Consider the following 13,237-nt stretch of genomic DNA (forward strand, 5'->3'; position numbering starts at 1 on the left):
GTGTGAAGTGTTAGCCGCTTCAAGGAGAATTTTACAAGGCCAATTCTCTACGCACTATAAAACCAGGCAGTGTTCATGCCTGAAACGAACACAACAATGAGAACCAAAGACGGTTAAGGGATTGATTGTGTGACTTATGGTTGTCTAAGTATACACTAAAGTTCGACAGTTCAAAGATATCAAATCTACCAATTGATCGAGTATATCCGACATAAGTTCACTACGGAAAGTTCAAAGGGAAACCTACTTATCCATATGCAATTAATCCTTGCTTGCAAATCACACAAGTTTTTCATGCATACTTCCGTGATATAGTCATTCCCCATTCATGTGGGGGATTGTTGAGTTTCTTTTTAATATAGAAAGGTATTAAAAAGAGGGTGAATGGGAAATGGAGGGAAATGAAAATTTTGAGTAAAATTTTAAGTTTCCCTCTCCTTTTAATGAGACATTGTCCCTCATTGGTAGAGGAAAAGGAGTTTGGTAGGTTTATATACAAATGCACTTCATGTAGCTCTTAAAGAGTTAGGAAGAAGGAAAGCCTCGCGCCGTCGTCGCTCGCTCGCTCGGCTCGCTACGGCTTCGGCTTCGGATTCAGATTTGGTCAAATGATCGATTGATTGATTAAATTTTTGCACCAAATTTATTTGTTAATAGTAAATATTAACGTAACAATATCCGTGTTTGTAACGGGTGTATTCCAAATCCGTGGATCTGTTCCAGCAACAAGTGCTCATTCCACCATACATAATTCTCCATTATAACAAATTGGTGCTACATCCACCATGAAAAAAAGTGCTCCACTAAATGAGTGGAATTGCACTATAAATAGATGGTGAGCAAATTGTTGAAACACACAGAAAAAACGGACAGAAAACAGAAAGCAACAAGCAATCTGATTTCCTCTTCTATTATCGCTCAACATTGGCTATAAATTGCATTTCCTTCTTCTCAGAATTTCCATTCGACTTCTGAGTTCTCCTCCTTTCTTGTGCATTGCTTTAAACTACAAACAAAGCAACTGTAAGTGTGATTTGCTGCCGAACTTTGTGTTCGCTGAAACACTGGGGTTTGAAGTACCGCTACACCAGTGTGTAATTCGTTCTATCCTGGGAGGAAATAATCCATAACCTTGGGTACTAGGAGGGGATTAAATTCCTTAAGGAAATACTGTGAATTCTGTGGGCTTGAATTAATTACTGTTTCATTTATATTTACGTTTATATGCTAACATTCTTTTCTCCAGAATTATTATTTACAAATACACGCTTAATTTAACAATTGTATATTGTCTTCATATTTTCAAAGAATCATCACGAATGTGTCGGAACTTTAGAAAATTTATGTAAAGAATTAAATGAGTTATAATTATTCTGAAAAGAAATTTAAAAAAAAATGTCTTGGACATACATGAATAAATACTATATGTGAACCAAACCTTACACTACATCATAGTTCAAGGAAATTCGGTTGCTTTTTTAATCTTTATTTTCTCCCCTATATTTACCAATTACTATTTTATTATTCTCCTAGCAATTTTTACTAATTCAATCACCTTCGTCTTCAACCATTCAACAATATGCTATCGCGCGTTTCGTTTCCATGCATGCAAAATAATCTCTCTAGAATGTTATTTTCCCTTTGATTGAATTCTTTTCGCCATCTTCTCTCTTTTGAGGTTCTTGGAATTTTCCATTACAAAATTAAAAGGATGGGACAACAGACGTTGATTTATAGCTTCGTTGCCCGGGGAACGATAATTTTGGCAGAGTACAGCGAGTTCACAGGAAATTTTAATAGCATAGCCTCTCAATGCCTGCAAAAACTGCCTACATCTAACAACAAATTCTCATATAATTGTGATGGTCACACCTTCAATTTCCTCTCCGACAATGGATTCAGTTAGTTTCATTTCATTCCTATTCATGATAATAACATTTTTTTTAATTTCCTTTTTTCTTTACCTGTTTTGATCAATTGTGGATCTATTTATTTGGTCATTTTGATTGCCTGGCATTAGTTATTCTCATTGTCTGGTGTTCGTTATTCAATTGCATGTACATACTTCATAATGAGCTTTCTTTTATGCATGCCAATGTGGTGGAAGTGTCGAATAATCAACCACAATTGGAGATACTGAAATAAAAAGAAGAAGAAAAAAACCCATAATATTGGTAGATTGAGGGTTATTTGTTGGTAAAAGGGATTTTATAGATCAAGAAATGTGAATTATACAGTGTACCCTGAACATATGACCTTTTGCTATTTTCATCCACTTTCTGCTTCATTTGCCTTCTTATGTGTGACTAGGAAAAGCAAACTGGCGGGTCGGGTCGGATATAGTTCGGGTTGAAAACGGGTAATGAAAAGGATAAATTATTCGACGCGACCCATATTTAATACGGATAAAAAACGGATTAACCGGCGGATAATATGGATAACCATATTGTCCATGACTTGCATATGATCACTTTTTGGAGAATTCTTAGTTTCTCTAACTTGAGGAACCCCCAATTTAAGGCTTTACAAATGTAAATGTTAGACCCATTGGTTATCCATTGTTTACCCATTAGTTATCCATTTTCTAAATGGATAATATGGTTCTTATTCATATTTGACTCATTTTTAAAAAGTTCATTATCCAACCCATTTTTTAGTGGATAATATGGGTGGTTAACTGTTTTCTTTTAACCATTTGCCACCTCTATGTGTGACTAAAGATCTACGTACCATGTCATCTATAGTATCGCTTCATACTCATAGTAAAGTCGCATTTTCGGTTTCAAGCAAGGGTAGAGCGACATAGCCCGAAGGGGTTCAATTTGAATTCATTTCGTTGAAAAATTATATTGTGCAAATAGGATAAAAACATAATTTTTTGGTATATATAAACGTTTGAATATCCTCGAAGCAAGAAAAACTTTTAGTGAATGACAAATGTGGTTCCAAAATTACTTCTTTATCATAGGATAATTCGTATGTAGGGGGGTTTCGTGCGCCTTTTTGAATCTCCTATTAGGATTCTTGTTGCTACTGCGAGTTTCAAGGAATCATCATAGACTGGAGGCCAATACACAAGGCATCCTATGTTGACACAGTGAGTCATACCTACCTCAAGTGGTATGATGTAAACAGCCTCATGTAATGCAAGCTTTAGTGATTACTTTCACAGCTTAAACCCACGAGCTACAGGTCACACAGAGGTTGCTCCAAGGCTCATCGTAGACTATTCATTTCATTCTCATAAAATGGCCAACATTAGTTCTGAATGGCGTATTCTATTTTTCTCAGTGTTTGTTAAAATATTTGTTACAAACTTGACCTGTTAAATACTATCTTAATATATCATTGAACCTCATTTACTTTGATACTGCAGCATATTGCGTGGTGGCTACTGAATCTGCAGGCAGGGAAATCCCCATTGCCTTCTTGGATCGTGTAAAGGATGATTTTAGCAAAAGATATGCTGGAGGAAAAGCTGCAACTGCTAGTGCTAAAAGCCTGAATAGGGAATTTGGGTAACTTTCTTTGTCAATAATAATTAACATGTACATATATTATCATTGTACAGGAATTACTAAACAATTGTTTTCACACGCCAATGTAGGTCAAAATTAAAGGAACACATGAAATACTGTGTTGATCATCCTGAAGAAATCAGTAAGCTTTCTAAGGTCAAGGCTCAAGTTTCTGAAGTCAAGGGAGTTATGATGGAAAACATTGAGAAGGTAATATTTTTTTTTAATTAGGTTATACTTTATCCAAAACTTTGAAATAAAAGGAGTCACATCTGACAACATGGGTGTTATCCGGCACAGCTTTGCCAACATTCAACAAGTTATATTGAAAAAAATATGCATCTATATAATAGAGAAGAAAAAAATGTAAACATTAATTCGGGAAAGAAGTAAAGCGTTAGAACCTCTACTTCCCCATAACTGAAAAAACATACAAGTTAACTTGCGATAATAGGCTACAACAACAACCCAGTACCCATGGGTTTTGAGGAGGATAGGATGTACGCAATCTTATCCTTACCCTGGAAGGGCAGAGAGGTTGTTTCCGATAGACCCTCAGCTAAAGAAATGATGAAAGGAGCACGAATATTCAGAAAGCTGAAACCAAGATAGCAAAAGAAACGATGAAAGAAGTATTGATAGCAAGTAATAACAATACAAGATATGTAGTAATAGCAATCTAAGGATAAAATGATACCATACTAACACTAATACTATTGAACTAGGAAGGCAAAGGGAAACGTTCGACTCCTTTTAACCTTCTGGCAGCACTTGTGTCAAATTCTGCATACGCCATTGACATGGAGAATCTTCATGTTTTGTAGTTCTTTATTACTGAATTCAACATTGAATGTATTATGAATTTGCTCAAGATTTTTGTCTGATATCAGGTTCTTGACCGTGGTGAGAAGATTGAGCTTCTAGTCGATAAAACAGAGAATCTTCGATCACAGGTCAGCTTAATGCATCAGGAATATGTTTTGAGCAACTTTAACTGCATGATTGATGTGTCCACTTTCCTATTTCATTCCTTTAATTTTTATAAGCAAAAATTGTTTCCTGGTTTGTGCAATGGTTGTAATCTGTTATTTGCGATTTTCAGGCTCAGGACTTCAGAAAACAGGGGACCAAGATAAGGAGGAAGATGTGGTATGAAAATATGAAGATAAAACTGATTGTTTTGGCTATCATCATAATCATCATTCTCATTATCATTTTATCTGTCTGCCCGGGATTCAAATGCACTTGACTTGCATCAGACTACCTCTACCCCGAGGTTCTTATCTTCGATATATACCCTTATTCATGCTTGCTTGATCCATTTTTGATGTTTTAACCTACCAATCAGTCGGCGTTTTTCTTTCCCGAGGCAAATTCAAGATCTGAATTCAGAATGAACATGATCTTAAATCTTAATGTATACATATTTTATTTATTTTTTGTATTTGTATACATAGTTTGAGCTGAAAGCAATAGGTTCACTTGAACTCATAGAACCCCTCCTAAATCTGACTCTATTCCTTTCAATTGGCACTTAGCTCATGAGAAGCTGGATTGGCCTGTATTTTTGATGTAGATGAATAGGTAATCATGATTTGTTTATTACCTTTATTTTTCTTCGGGTGTTGTCTCTAATTCTTGTTCCCTGTTTCCCCAATTGAAGCCACAACAAGTTGATACTGTAAATGCTTTATTTCGCTTGTTATATATGTGACTCCAATGGCTACAAAACCATAATTAAAAGTCCATAGCTGTGATATTTTTGGAATTTCAAAGAAATATTGAAGAATATAATTACTTGTAGATTTATGGTTGAATCTTGTTTTCTCTTTGAAATAATAGTTCTTAATTTACTATCTCAAATTTTCAACCTGATAATTTCAACTAATAAACTCCATGTATTTGGAGAGTTAGCAAAAGGATGTACCTGATCATTGTTTGGGTTCCACCTCAATGAATCCTTGACAGTATGCTTGTGATAGAGGCCTTCTGTGTCAACTGAAACAGAGTATCGCTACAAGCATACGAATTAGACCACATTAGTATGAAGTACAAAGCTGCTGATTTTATATCTATATCAGAAGAACATTCTAAAGAACACAGTTTCCTTTCGAACAAATTATAAGAAACTGAGAGAAAGTGTCCTAATACCTCAATAAACTTGTGATATGGTAAACAATATGCAATAGATTCCTCTGCCATTATTAGACCTTAGGCCATTAGGAGTCCAATCAAAGTTGTGAATCAAAAGATAAACTACTAAGTTCTTCCATAATCTTGGCCAAAATTGACATCCGGTTAGTCCTCACAGCTCAATACTGCATTTTCACTTAATAATCAACCTCAAGGGAAAACCAGGCAAACACTGCAAATATATGCAGGTTTGCATAATCAGAAACTAGCCCGGATGGATATTAGATATCAGAAACTTCCGTTCTAGCATAGACAAGGTTTAGGTAGCCCTTCCCAGGAATGCAGGGAGTATAAAGAGTTGAACATAACAGAGTGCAGAAATTGATGCAACAAACAAGTGTCATATTTCATTTACAATCATAATAAGATATTGAGGTTTTTACACACATCTATTCACTCTGTATTGTACATTAACATAGTGAATCAACTATATGGATAGCCCGATATTGACCATTTTGTGAGAAGAATTTTGAATCAATCCAGAAAAGAGCGACCCTTAGCAACGCATGATAAGAGGATTCTTCTCTTCTTCATTCTGGTCGAAACTCCATTCCTTGAACAATGAGGCCACCTTTGGCAAAGAGACGCCTAATCTCCATCAATCTTGCTTCAACATCTCCATCTTCTCCAGCATCATTGAAAAAATTTCCCATTTCTATTTCCATCCATCCATCAACTCTTCTCTTGGATCGCTTCTCACCTGCTCCTTCTTGTCTCGAAAGACTAACAACACTAGCTCGTTCCTCAGCTTTGTTGTTACTCTCACAATCAACAAATCTAACAAAAGCATTAGCAGTTTCAAGGCCATAAAATCCGTTTGCCAATTTGAACACTAGATAAACAACATATTTGGTTCTTTTTGACAATATTCGAGTTTCAATCTTGCCTCGCATATCAAGCCAACAAACAAACTGAAGATTAGCCACTTCCGAGAATCTGCAAAAAATTATAGTGCTCAAATTAGTAATTTTTTTCTAAATTACACAGGAAAGGAACAGACAAAATATAAAACCTGGAGTCGGGGTGAGATGACCATTTCCAATAATGTGGTGTATCACCCCATGAAATAACAAGCTCCCTTGCTGCAATCATAAAACACTTCTTCCCAGTCCCCTTATCCAATGAAAAACTCTATTTAACAAATAAAACCACAGATACACAATACATCAGGAATAAAAAATAAAAAATTTAAAAATAAAAAAGGGTCTTAGACTTTATCTACCTACATGAAATGGAATCCGGGACCAGACAACTGAATGCCCGTGATTGATCGGGCTGGGACGGTCACAGGCCGACCCTCCCCAACTTGACATGATTAGGGCCTAAATTGCTCGGACTCTTCACTTTCTGTGTCGCACCCGTGTTGACACGACATGGGCGTAGGTATGGGTGTGGGATCCGTACCGGATCTGGTCTACCGATTTTGGGTAATTTGACCAAAATCGATGGTGACATTCAGGACATATACAATGATTTATGAAACCAAAACAAAAGCTAGGGTAAAACTGAAGAAAATGGAATACTTTATATCTTTACCTTTTATCTCCTTTTCATATTCTCCTCTTGATCAATATTTGAAATATCTTTGTAAGTTTTCTACATAATTTAGACATATTGCTATTACTCTATTTCTGGATATTTGAATTATTTTTAGCCAAATCCCTGCATCTGTACCTGATCTGTACCACCGAATCTTAAAATTTAGATTATAAAGGATCCAACCACTAGATTTGCAGCCGCACCCGAGTCCGTAGGGCCCTTTTGCATTGACAATTAGCAGATTTTTTCTTGTATTCACGAACATAAACACATTTACACCTAAAATAAAAACTTTAAAAGGAAACAAATTGATACACTTTTGATCCTTAGTTATTTAATGAATGAAGATAGTGGTCCTTGTGATATCTAATTAAGGAAATATTACTCTAGGAAATATCTGTCATACTGTGATCCTTGTAAAATTATACATCAATCTTGGAAAAAATTCAGTAGAATTACTAATACAAACACATACTCCAATTAGTATATTATTATATATCACACACAACGTTCATTAATTAACAGCCTGGAAAAATTGAGACCAAAATAATAGTAGTAGTACATTTTAATCTATTACATATATTACCTGATCAAATTTTATAAAAGCCAAAAATTATTTTAAGAGTTTAAGTTTTTTGCGCTGAGGATATAAGAATTATTTACACAATCAGGTCACTTGAAAGATAATTACAAGTAACTTTATTTAATTAGCATTAATTAGAAACGTAAAACAAATGGTAACTAACATTCTCTAACAGGTTAAATTATACTCCTCCCTTTGGTCTACTTTAATTAATTTTTTAGCCTTTTATTTTTTGTGGTTCACAATATTTGATTTTGTTAGATATCAAGAAGGAGTTAACTTCTTCTTTGAAAAGTTGTCATTTGAGTAAAGAGCCTAGAAATATTTGCTATATTTCCAATGAATAAACTATGGTTAATATGGTCAATTTCATTGTTAATTAATACTAAAAGGTGGATTCCTTAAAAATTAATTAAAGTGAACCAAGAGGGAGGTATAAACATTTATTAACCACCATAAGTGATGTGGTGCAGTGTGTGCAGTGGATGGGGCTGCTCCTTCCTTACCCAGAGGTCTCGAGTTCTAGCCCTGGGTATGGAAAAACCCTTGGTAGGGAGCGCTACCCCCGAATGGGGCTTACCCGGCGCGAATCCGGATATAATCGGGCTCCAATACGGGTACCGAACACCGGATGGGAAACCAAAAACATTTATTAACCTATTAGTATATATATATAACTTAAATCCTTATTACTCCATCTCTTTTAATTACTCCTTCCGGTCAACAATAAGTGACCAATTTACTTTTTTATTATGGTCCAAAATAAGTATCTATTTATATAATTAAAAAAATTCAATTTTGTTTTTCCAAAATTAAGGGATGTACAGTATACCAAAAAAGTTATTTACCCCTCACATTTGATCACATTTGAAAATAGAAGTAAGTGCTACTATAACTATGTAGCAATATTTAATTAAGGTTAGTTTAGTCATACTAATTATTTTTGTCTAGAATTTAGTATTTCCTAAACGGTTGTACCCAAAGCAAATTGGTAACTTATGGTGGACCGGAGGGAGTATCGCTCCTTTCTAAATTATAAAATAATTTAACTTAAAACTTCTCATTTTTACCTTTTATAGCCACACAAACGTGATCACATATTTAAAAACTACAAGTTTCAATACTCGCAAATTCCAAAATCTTTCATATATTTTTTAAACTCATTCTCGCTCAAATAGGTTTATTACTCAGTAACTGGGATTAAAATCACAATCTTTTCTTAAAACACCAGCAAAAAAAAAGAGAGAGAGAAGAAAGAAAGGTTAGATATCCTACCAGTTTGCCGCCATCAGTGAGAAATGGGGAGTCACATAGACTAAAATAAAGCTCTTTTTTGGAAGGAGAAACCAAGAGTGAGTCTGATTTAGAGATAATATGTTGATAATCAGAGGGCAAAAATTTCTCCCAAACGACGTCGGATTCAGCAGCAGACTTGAATCCTCGTGAGATAGCTGAGGAAGTAGCAGCATCTTTGGGAGAAGTGAAGGACAGAATTTCCGATATGCAACCTTCTGGCAATAAACTAAAATAATCCATTCGCAAAACTTAATTGATTAAAGTTGCTGAATTTATATAGAAAACCAAGTACAAGCTTTGGAAACTACTTTGCACGTTGCTTTGTTTGTCTTCAAGGCGTCAACACGTGTTATGTTGGATAAGTATTAGTGGAACAGCTTAATACAGCTTGTTTACATGTTATTAGTTGTATCGTATTATCTATGTCTATCTATTAGCTCATTTGGTCAAGCTGCAAAAATCAGCTTATTTTGAAAAGTGTTTTTTTTTCAAAAATACTTTTGGTGAGAAGCAATTTGTATTTGGTTAATTAGTTTAAAAAATACTTCTGAGCAGCAATTAGTATTTGGTCAAGCTTTAAAAAACTGCTTCTAAGTGTATTTTTCTCAAAAGTGCTTTTGGAGGGAAGCTACTTTTTTCTGCTTCTCCAAAACTGCTTCTGCTTCTCCTCAAAAACATTTTTTTTCCTTTCAAAAGCTTGGCCAAACACCTCAATTTTTGGCCAAAAGTGCTTTTGGCCAAAAAAAAAAAAAAGCCTCGCCAAACAGGCTATATATCTATATTATTATTAAATCAAGAATAATAATGTTGGTGGACAAAAATATCCCTCAAATATTTCCTACTTAAAGCAATTCAATGAAGGATATAATTGTAATATTGGATAGAAACTATTCAAAGTAAAACTTTTTCCTGTTGGGATTTAATTCCTATATTTAAGCAGTGAATAATAAAAATCTTCCTTAAATAATGAGTAATTAAAGCTCGCTTTCAATGAGTAGTTCGGATGCCTACTTCTAAAAATTTAAATGGTCTTATTTTAATTGATTTACCATAAATGTTTATCGTTTGATAATTATTATTAAAATTGTTTTGAAGTTTCATTTTGTGAGACTAAAATTGACAATGCAAAATAAAAAAATTATTATAAAAGCATGAATACAATGTCGGTTTACAAAAATAAACTTATAATATTAAGCATAATAACTCATAATAAAAGGACATAACCGTAATTCTATATATTATTCCTATAGTCCAATTAGTTTTAGGACATAATACTACGCGTTAGGAATCCTACATAATTACCTTTAGGAATCCTATTAGTATAATTACTTTCGGGCTGTTTAATTCATGTAAAAATGAAAAAGTAAATATCTTTAGTCATGTAATTTATTACTTTCACGATATACTTTTTAAAAATTCCTATTACTAATTTAATTTAATAATGTATTATAATGTACTATTACTAATTTAATTTGAGAACGTATTATATTGTCCAAATTCATTGAAAAAAGGAGAGGTTGTATTATTATAAAAGCATAAATACAATATTAATATACCGAAATAGCCCTAAATTATCAAATAGAAGAACTCATAGGAAGAGGACATAACTGCAATAACCTATTTTTTGGACTACAATACCTTCTACGCTAATTTTTAATAATTTTAAAATTAATAAAATTTTGTCTATTAAAAATATGGAGGAAAGTTTAATAAAATAAATTTCATAAGAATCCTCTGTATTGGCAATACATTATCACTCCATAATGTCAATACCAAGAAAAAATAAAAGTAATATTAAATGGATTGCATAAAGAGTTGAAATTGAGAAAAAAATACCCTCACGATAATATATTTATATTTTATTTGAACTATTTTCCTATTAAATAATATTTTGTAATTAATTTTTTGTGTAATATTGAAAAATACCCAATTATTAAACAACAACTAAGAAAATATTTAAGAATATATAAATGTGTGAAAAGAAAACAAAAATGGTTGATAAGAGTCAATGTCACTAATGATTCTACAAAATAAAGATATAAAAGCAAAATGTCATATCAATCTTTTACTCTTTGAAAATAAAATTTATGGTGAAAAAAATTATAATTAAGATTAAATATTAAAAATAAGAGATGAACTATATTAAGATCTGAACCAACATATAATAAATTATTTTTTATGCTAAAACTAAATAATTAAATATTTTAATAAATTATTTAGCAAGAGAATCCAATTCAATTATTTTTTAAATTCATCATATAAATAAAAATCTTATTCAAGTTAAAAAAGATAATCTTAGATTACATAAATTTATTCCATAAAAAGAGTATTAGAACATAATGTAAAAAGATTAGTATATTATTAAGAATCAAAATACCATACAAGTGATTGAGGAAGCACAATCAAAGCTAAATCCCAAACAAGAACAAACTTTCAAGACTATGTTATAAAGAGTCGACTCTGTCATAATGGGATTATTTTTTATAGATGCCTCCGGCAAATCAAAATAATATTTTTATGTCATACATTACTTACAAATATAATATCAAGAGGCATGACACTATTAGTAATATTATCAAGTGGTATACAAACAACGATTTTATTGTGACACCACCCACTTTAGATTTGATATACCTATTCAAATAACTTAAATAACCATCACAAATATATCAAAGTAGAGTAATAATGCTAAATTTGTAAGGAAAGCGAAATTGATAATATGGGATGAAGTACTCATGTCTAAGTGTCAAACGATCGAAATAATTTTCCGGAGTTCTAGAGATATATTGAGTATTAATGAACCGTTTGGTGGAAAATTAATGGTTTGAGATGTGAGTTATGTCAAGTACTACCAGTAGTTCCAAAATCGAGAAAAACAAAGACTATAAAAGCTAGCTTGTCAAAGTTATACTTCTTGTCTCAAACGAAAAATATTCAACTAACAAGAAATATAAAGCAGGGACAAATCCATTATTCAGTGTCTTTTTGCTTCGTGTCAGAAACGAAGAAGAGCATCCAATAAAAGATGAATTGGTTCTTTCTAAACACTTGATTATCAATCCCAATGGTAATAGTAGTGCATTTAATAAGAGAAATATTTCTATCATTAGATTAAAACACAATTTGTGCAAATCTCATGATAGAATTAAAAAGATATCTTAGCTATCAGAAATGAATGTTGATCAACTAAATAAAAGGTTGGTTGCAAAATTTTATAGTAAAAATAAAATATTTTCCTGTTTTTGACTCAGTAAAAAATGATACCAATAATTACTACAAAGAAGAATACCTAAGAATTTTAATACCAAATGACATTCTACCATATATGTTTGTTGTCAAGTTTATTATTTCTTACATATGTTAGTGCCACCGTTTATATAATAGACTAAGTTAAAATTGATCTTCCATTGTATATAAGTTGATTTTGAAGAAAAATATGATCGCCATGCTACTAAAAAACTTAGATACACCAAATAGCTTATGTAATAGGACATAGATGCTATATTGAAGTTTTGACAATAACGTCATACATGCAAAAATTATGATATTGGTCAATGTGATTCTAAGTATATTCTTATCCATGAATTCAACTTCCGTCTTCCGAAACTAAGGAATATCCTTTTAAATTTGTGAGAAAATAATTTGTAATATGTTTATGCTTTGCAAATATAATAAATAAAGCACAAGGACAAACATCCTAAATATTAGACTATATTTACCGCAATATATTTTCTTACATGAACAACTGTATATTGCACTTTCATGAGAGATATCAAGATCGACAACAAGAGTTTCTTGTTAAGGCAGAGCAACGAAATTATTAGGAGGAAACATACATAAAAAAATATTGACCACAAAGAAGTGTTCGTTAAGATATCATCAAATTAAATACTTTTAAATTATAATATATAATTATCCAACTAACATGACAAATTTGATCATTTGTGTAAGTTTGATAATGTTCTTTTACTTTAAATTCATGTATTATGCTAATGTAATAATAATTTTCGGTATTTAAATCATCATGTGCTATTATTAGCGTGCAACGCACGTTCATAGATGCTAGTTATTTAAAATGTAAGAGTTTATTTTGATTATTATTTAAATT

General features: G+C 32.3%; 2 protein-coding genes across 3 annotated transcripts; one reads left to right on the top strand and one right to left on the bottom strand.

Annotated features, from left to right (window-relative positions):
- The first annotated feature begins 873 nt into the window (after positions 1-873).
- On the top strand, positions 874-5,134 carry LOC107765643 (putative vesicle-associated membrane protein 726). Of its 2 annotated transcripts, XM_016584312.2 has the most exons (5): positions 874-1,901; positions 3,377-3,518; positions 3,608-3,728; positions 4,409-4,471; positions 4,621-5,134. In XM_016584312.2, the coding sequence occupies exons 1-5, from the start codon at positions 1,712-1,714 to the stop codon at positions 4,765-4,767; spliced, it is 663 nt and encodes a 220-aa protein (XP_016439798.1). In that variant the 5' UTR covers positions 874-1,711; the 3' UTR covers positions 4,768-5,134. The 2 variants fall into 2 exon arrangements, with proteins under 2 accessions (XP_016439798.1, XP_016439797.1); XM_016584311.2 differs by having other exon boundaries at positions 4,409-5,134.
- Positions 5,135-6,036: 902 nt separating this feature from the next.
- Positions 6,037-9,459, bottom strand: LOC107765642 (F-box protein PP2-B10-like). The gene is made up of 3 exons (XM_016584308.2): positions 9,109-9,459; positions 6,724-6,842; positions 6,037-6,647 (listed from the first exon to the last, which is right to left on the bottom strand). The coding sequence occupies exons 1-3, from the start codon at positions 9,367-9,369 to the stop codon at positions 6,242-6,244; spliced, it is 786 nt and encodes a 261-aa protein (XP_016439794.1). The 5' UTR covers positions 9,370-9,459; the 3' UTR covers positions 6,037-6,241.
- Positions 9,460-13,237: the final 3,778 nt, after the last annotated feature.

This window comes from Nicotiana tabacum, chromosome 20, assembly GCF_000715075.1.
Source record: "Nicotiana tabacum cultivar K326 chromosome 20, ASM71507v2, whole genome shotgun sequence".
NCBI lineage: Eukaryota > Viridiplantae > Streptophyta > Magnoliopsida > Solanales > Solanaceae > Nicotiana > Nicotiana tabacum.

Excerpts from the sequence above, each read along its gene's own strand:
- LOC107765643 (XM_016584311.2), top strand. The coding sequence starts at position 1,712 with ATGGGACAACAGACGTTGATTTATAGCTTCGTTGCCCGGGGAACGATA. Across the intron at positions 3,519-3,607 it reads AGCCTGAATAGGGAATTTGG|GTCAAAATTAAAGGAACACA; the intron begins GTAACTTTCTTT and ends ACGCCAATGTAG. Across the intron at positions 3,729-4,408 it reads TGATGGAAAACATTGAGAAG|GTTCTTGACCGTGGTGAGAA; the intron begins GTAATATTTTTT and ends GTCTGATATCAG.
- LOC107765642 (XM_016584308.2), bottom strand. The coding sequence starts at position 9,369 with ATGGATTATTTTAGTTTATTGCCAGAAGGTTGCATATCGGAAATTCTG. Across the intron at positions 6,843-9,108 it reads TCACTGATGGCGGCAAACTG|AGTTTTTCATTGGATAAGGG; the intron begins GTAGGATATCTA and ends TTTGTTAAATAG. Across the intron at positions 6,648-6,723 it reads TCATCTCACCCCGACTCCAG|ATTCTCGGAAGTGGCTAATC; the intron begins GTTTTATATTTT and ends AATTTTTTGCAG.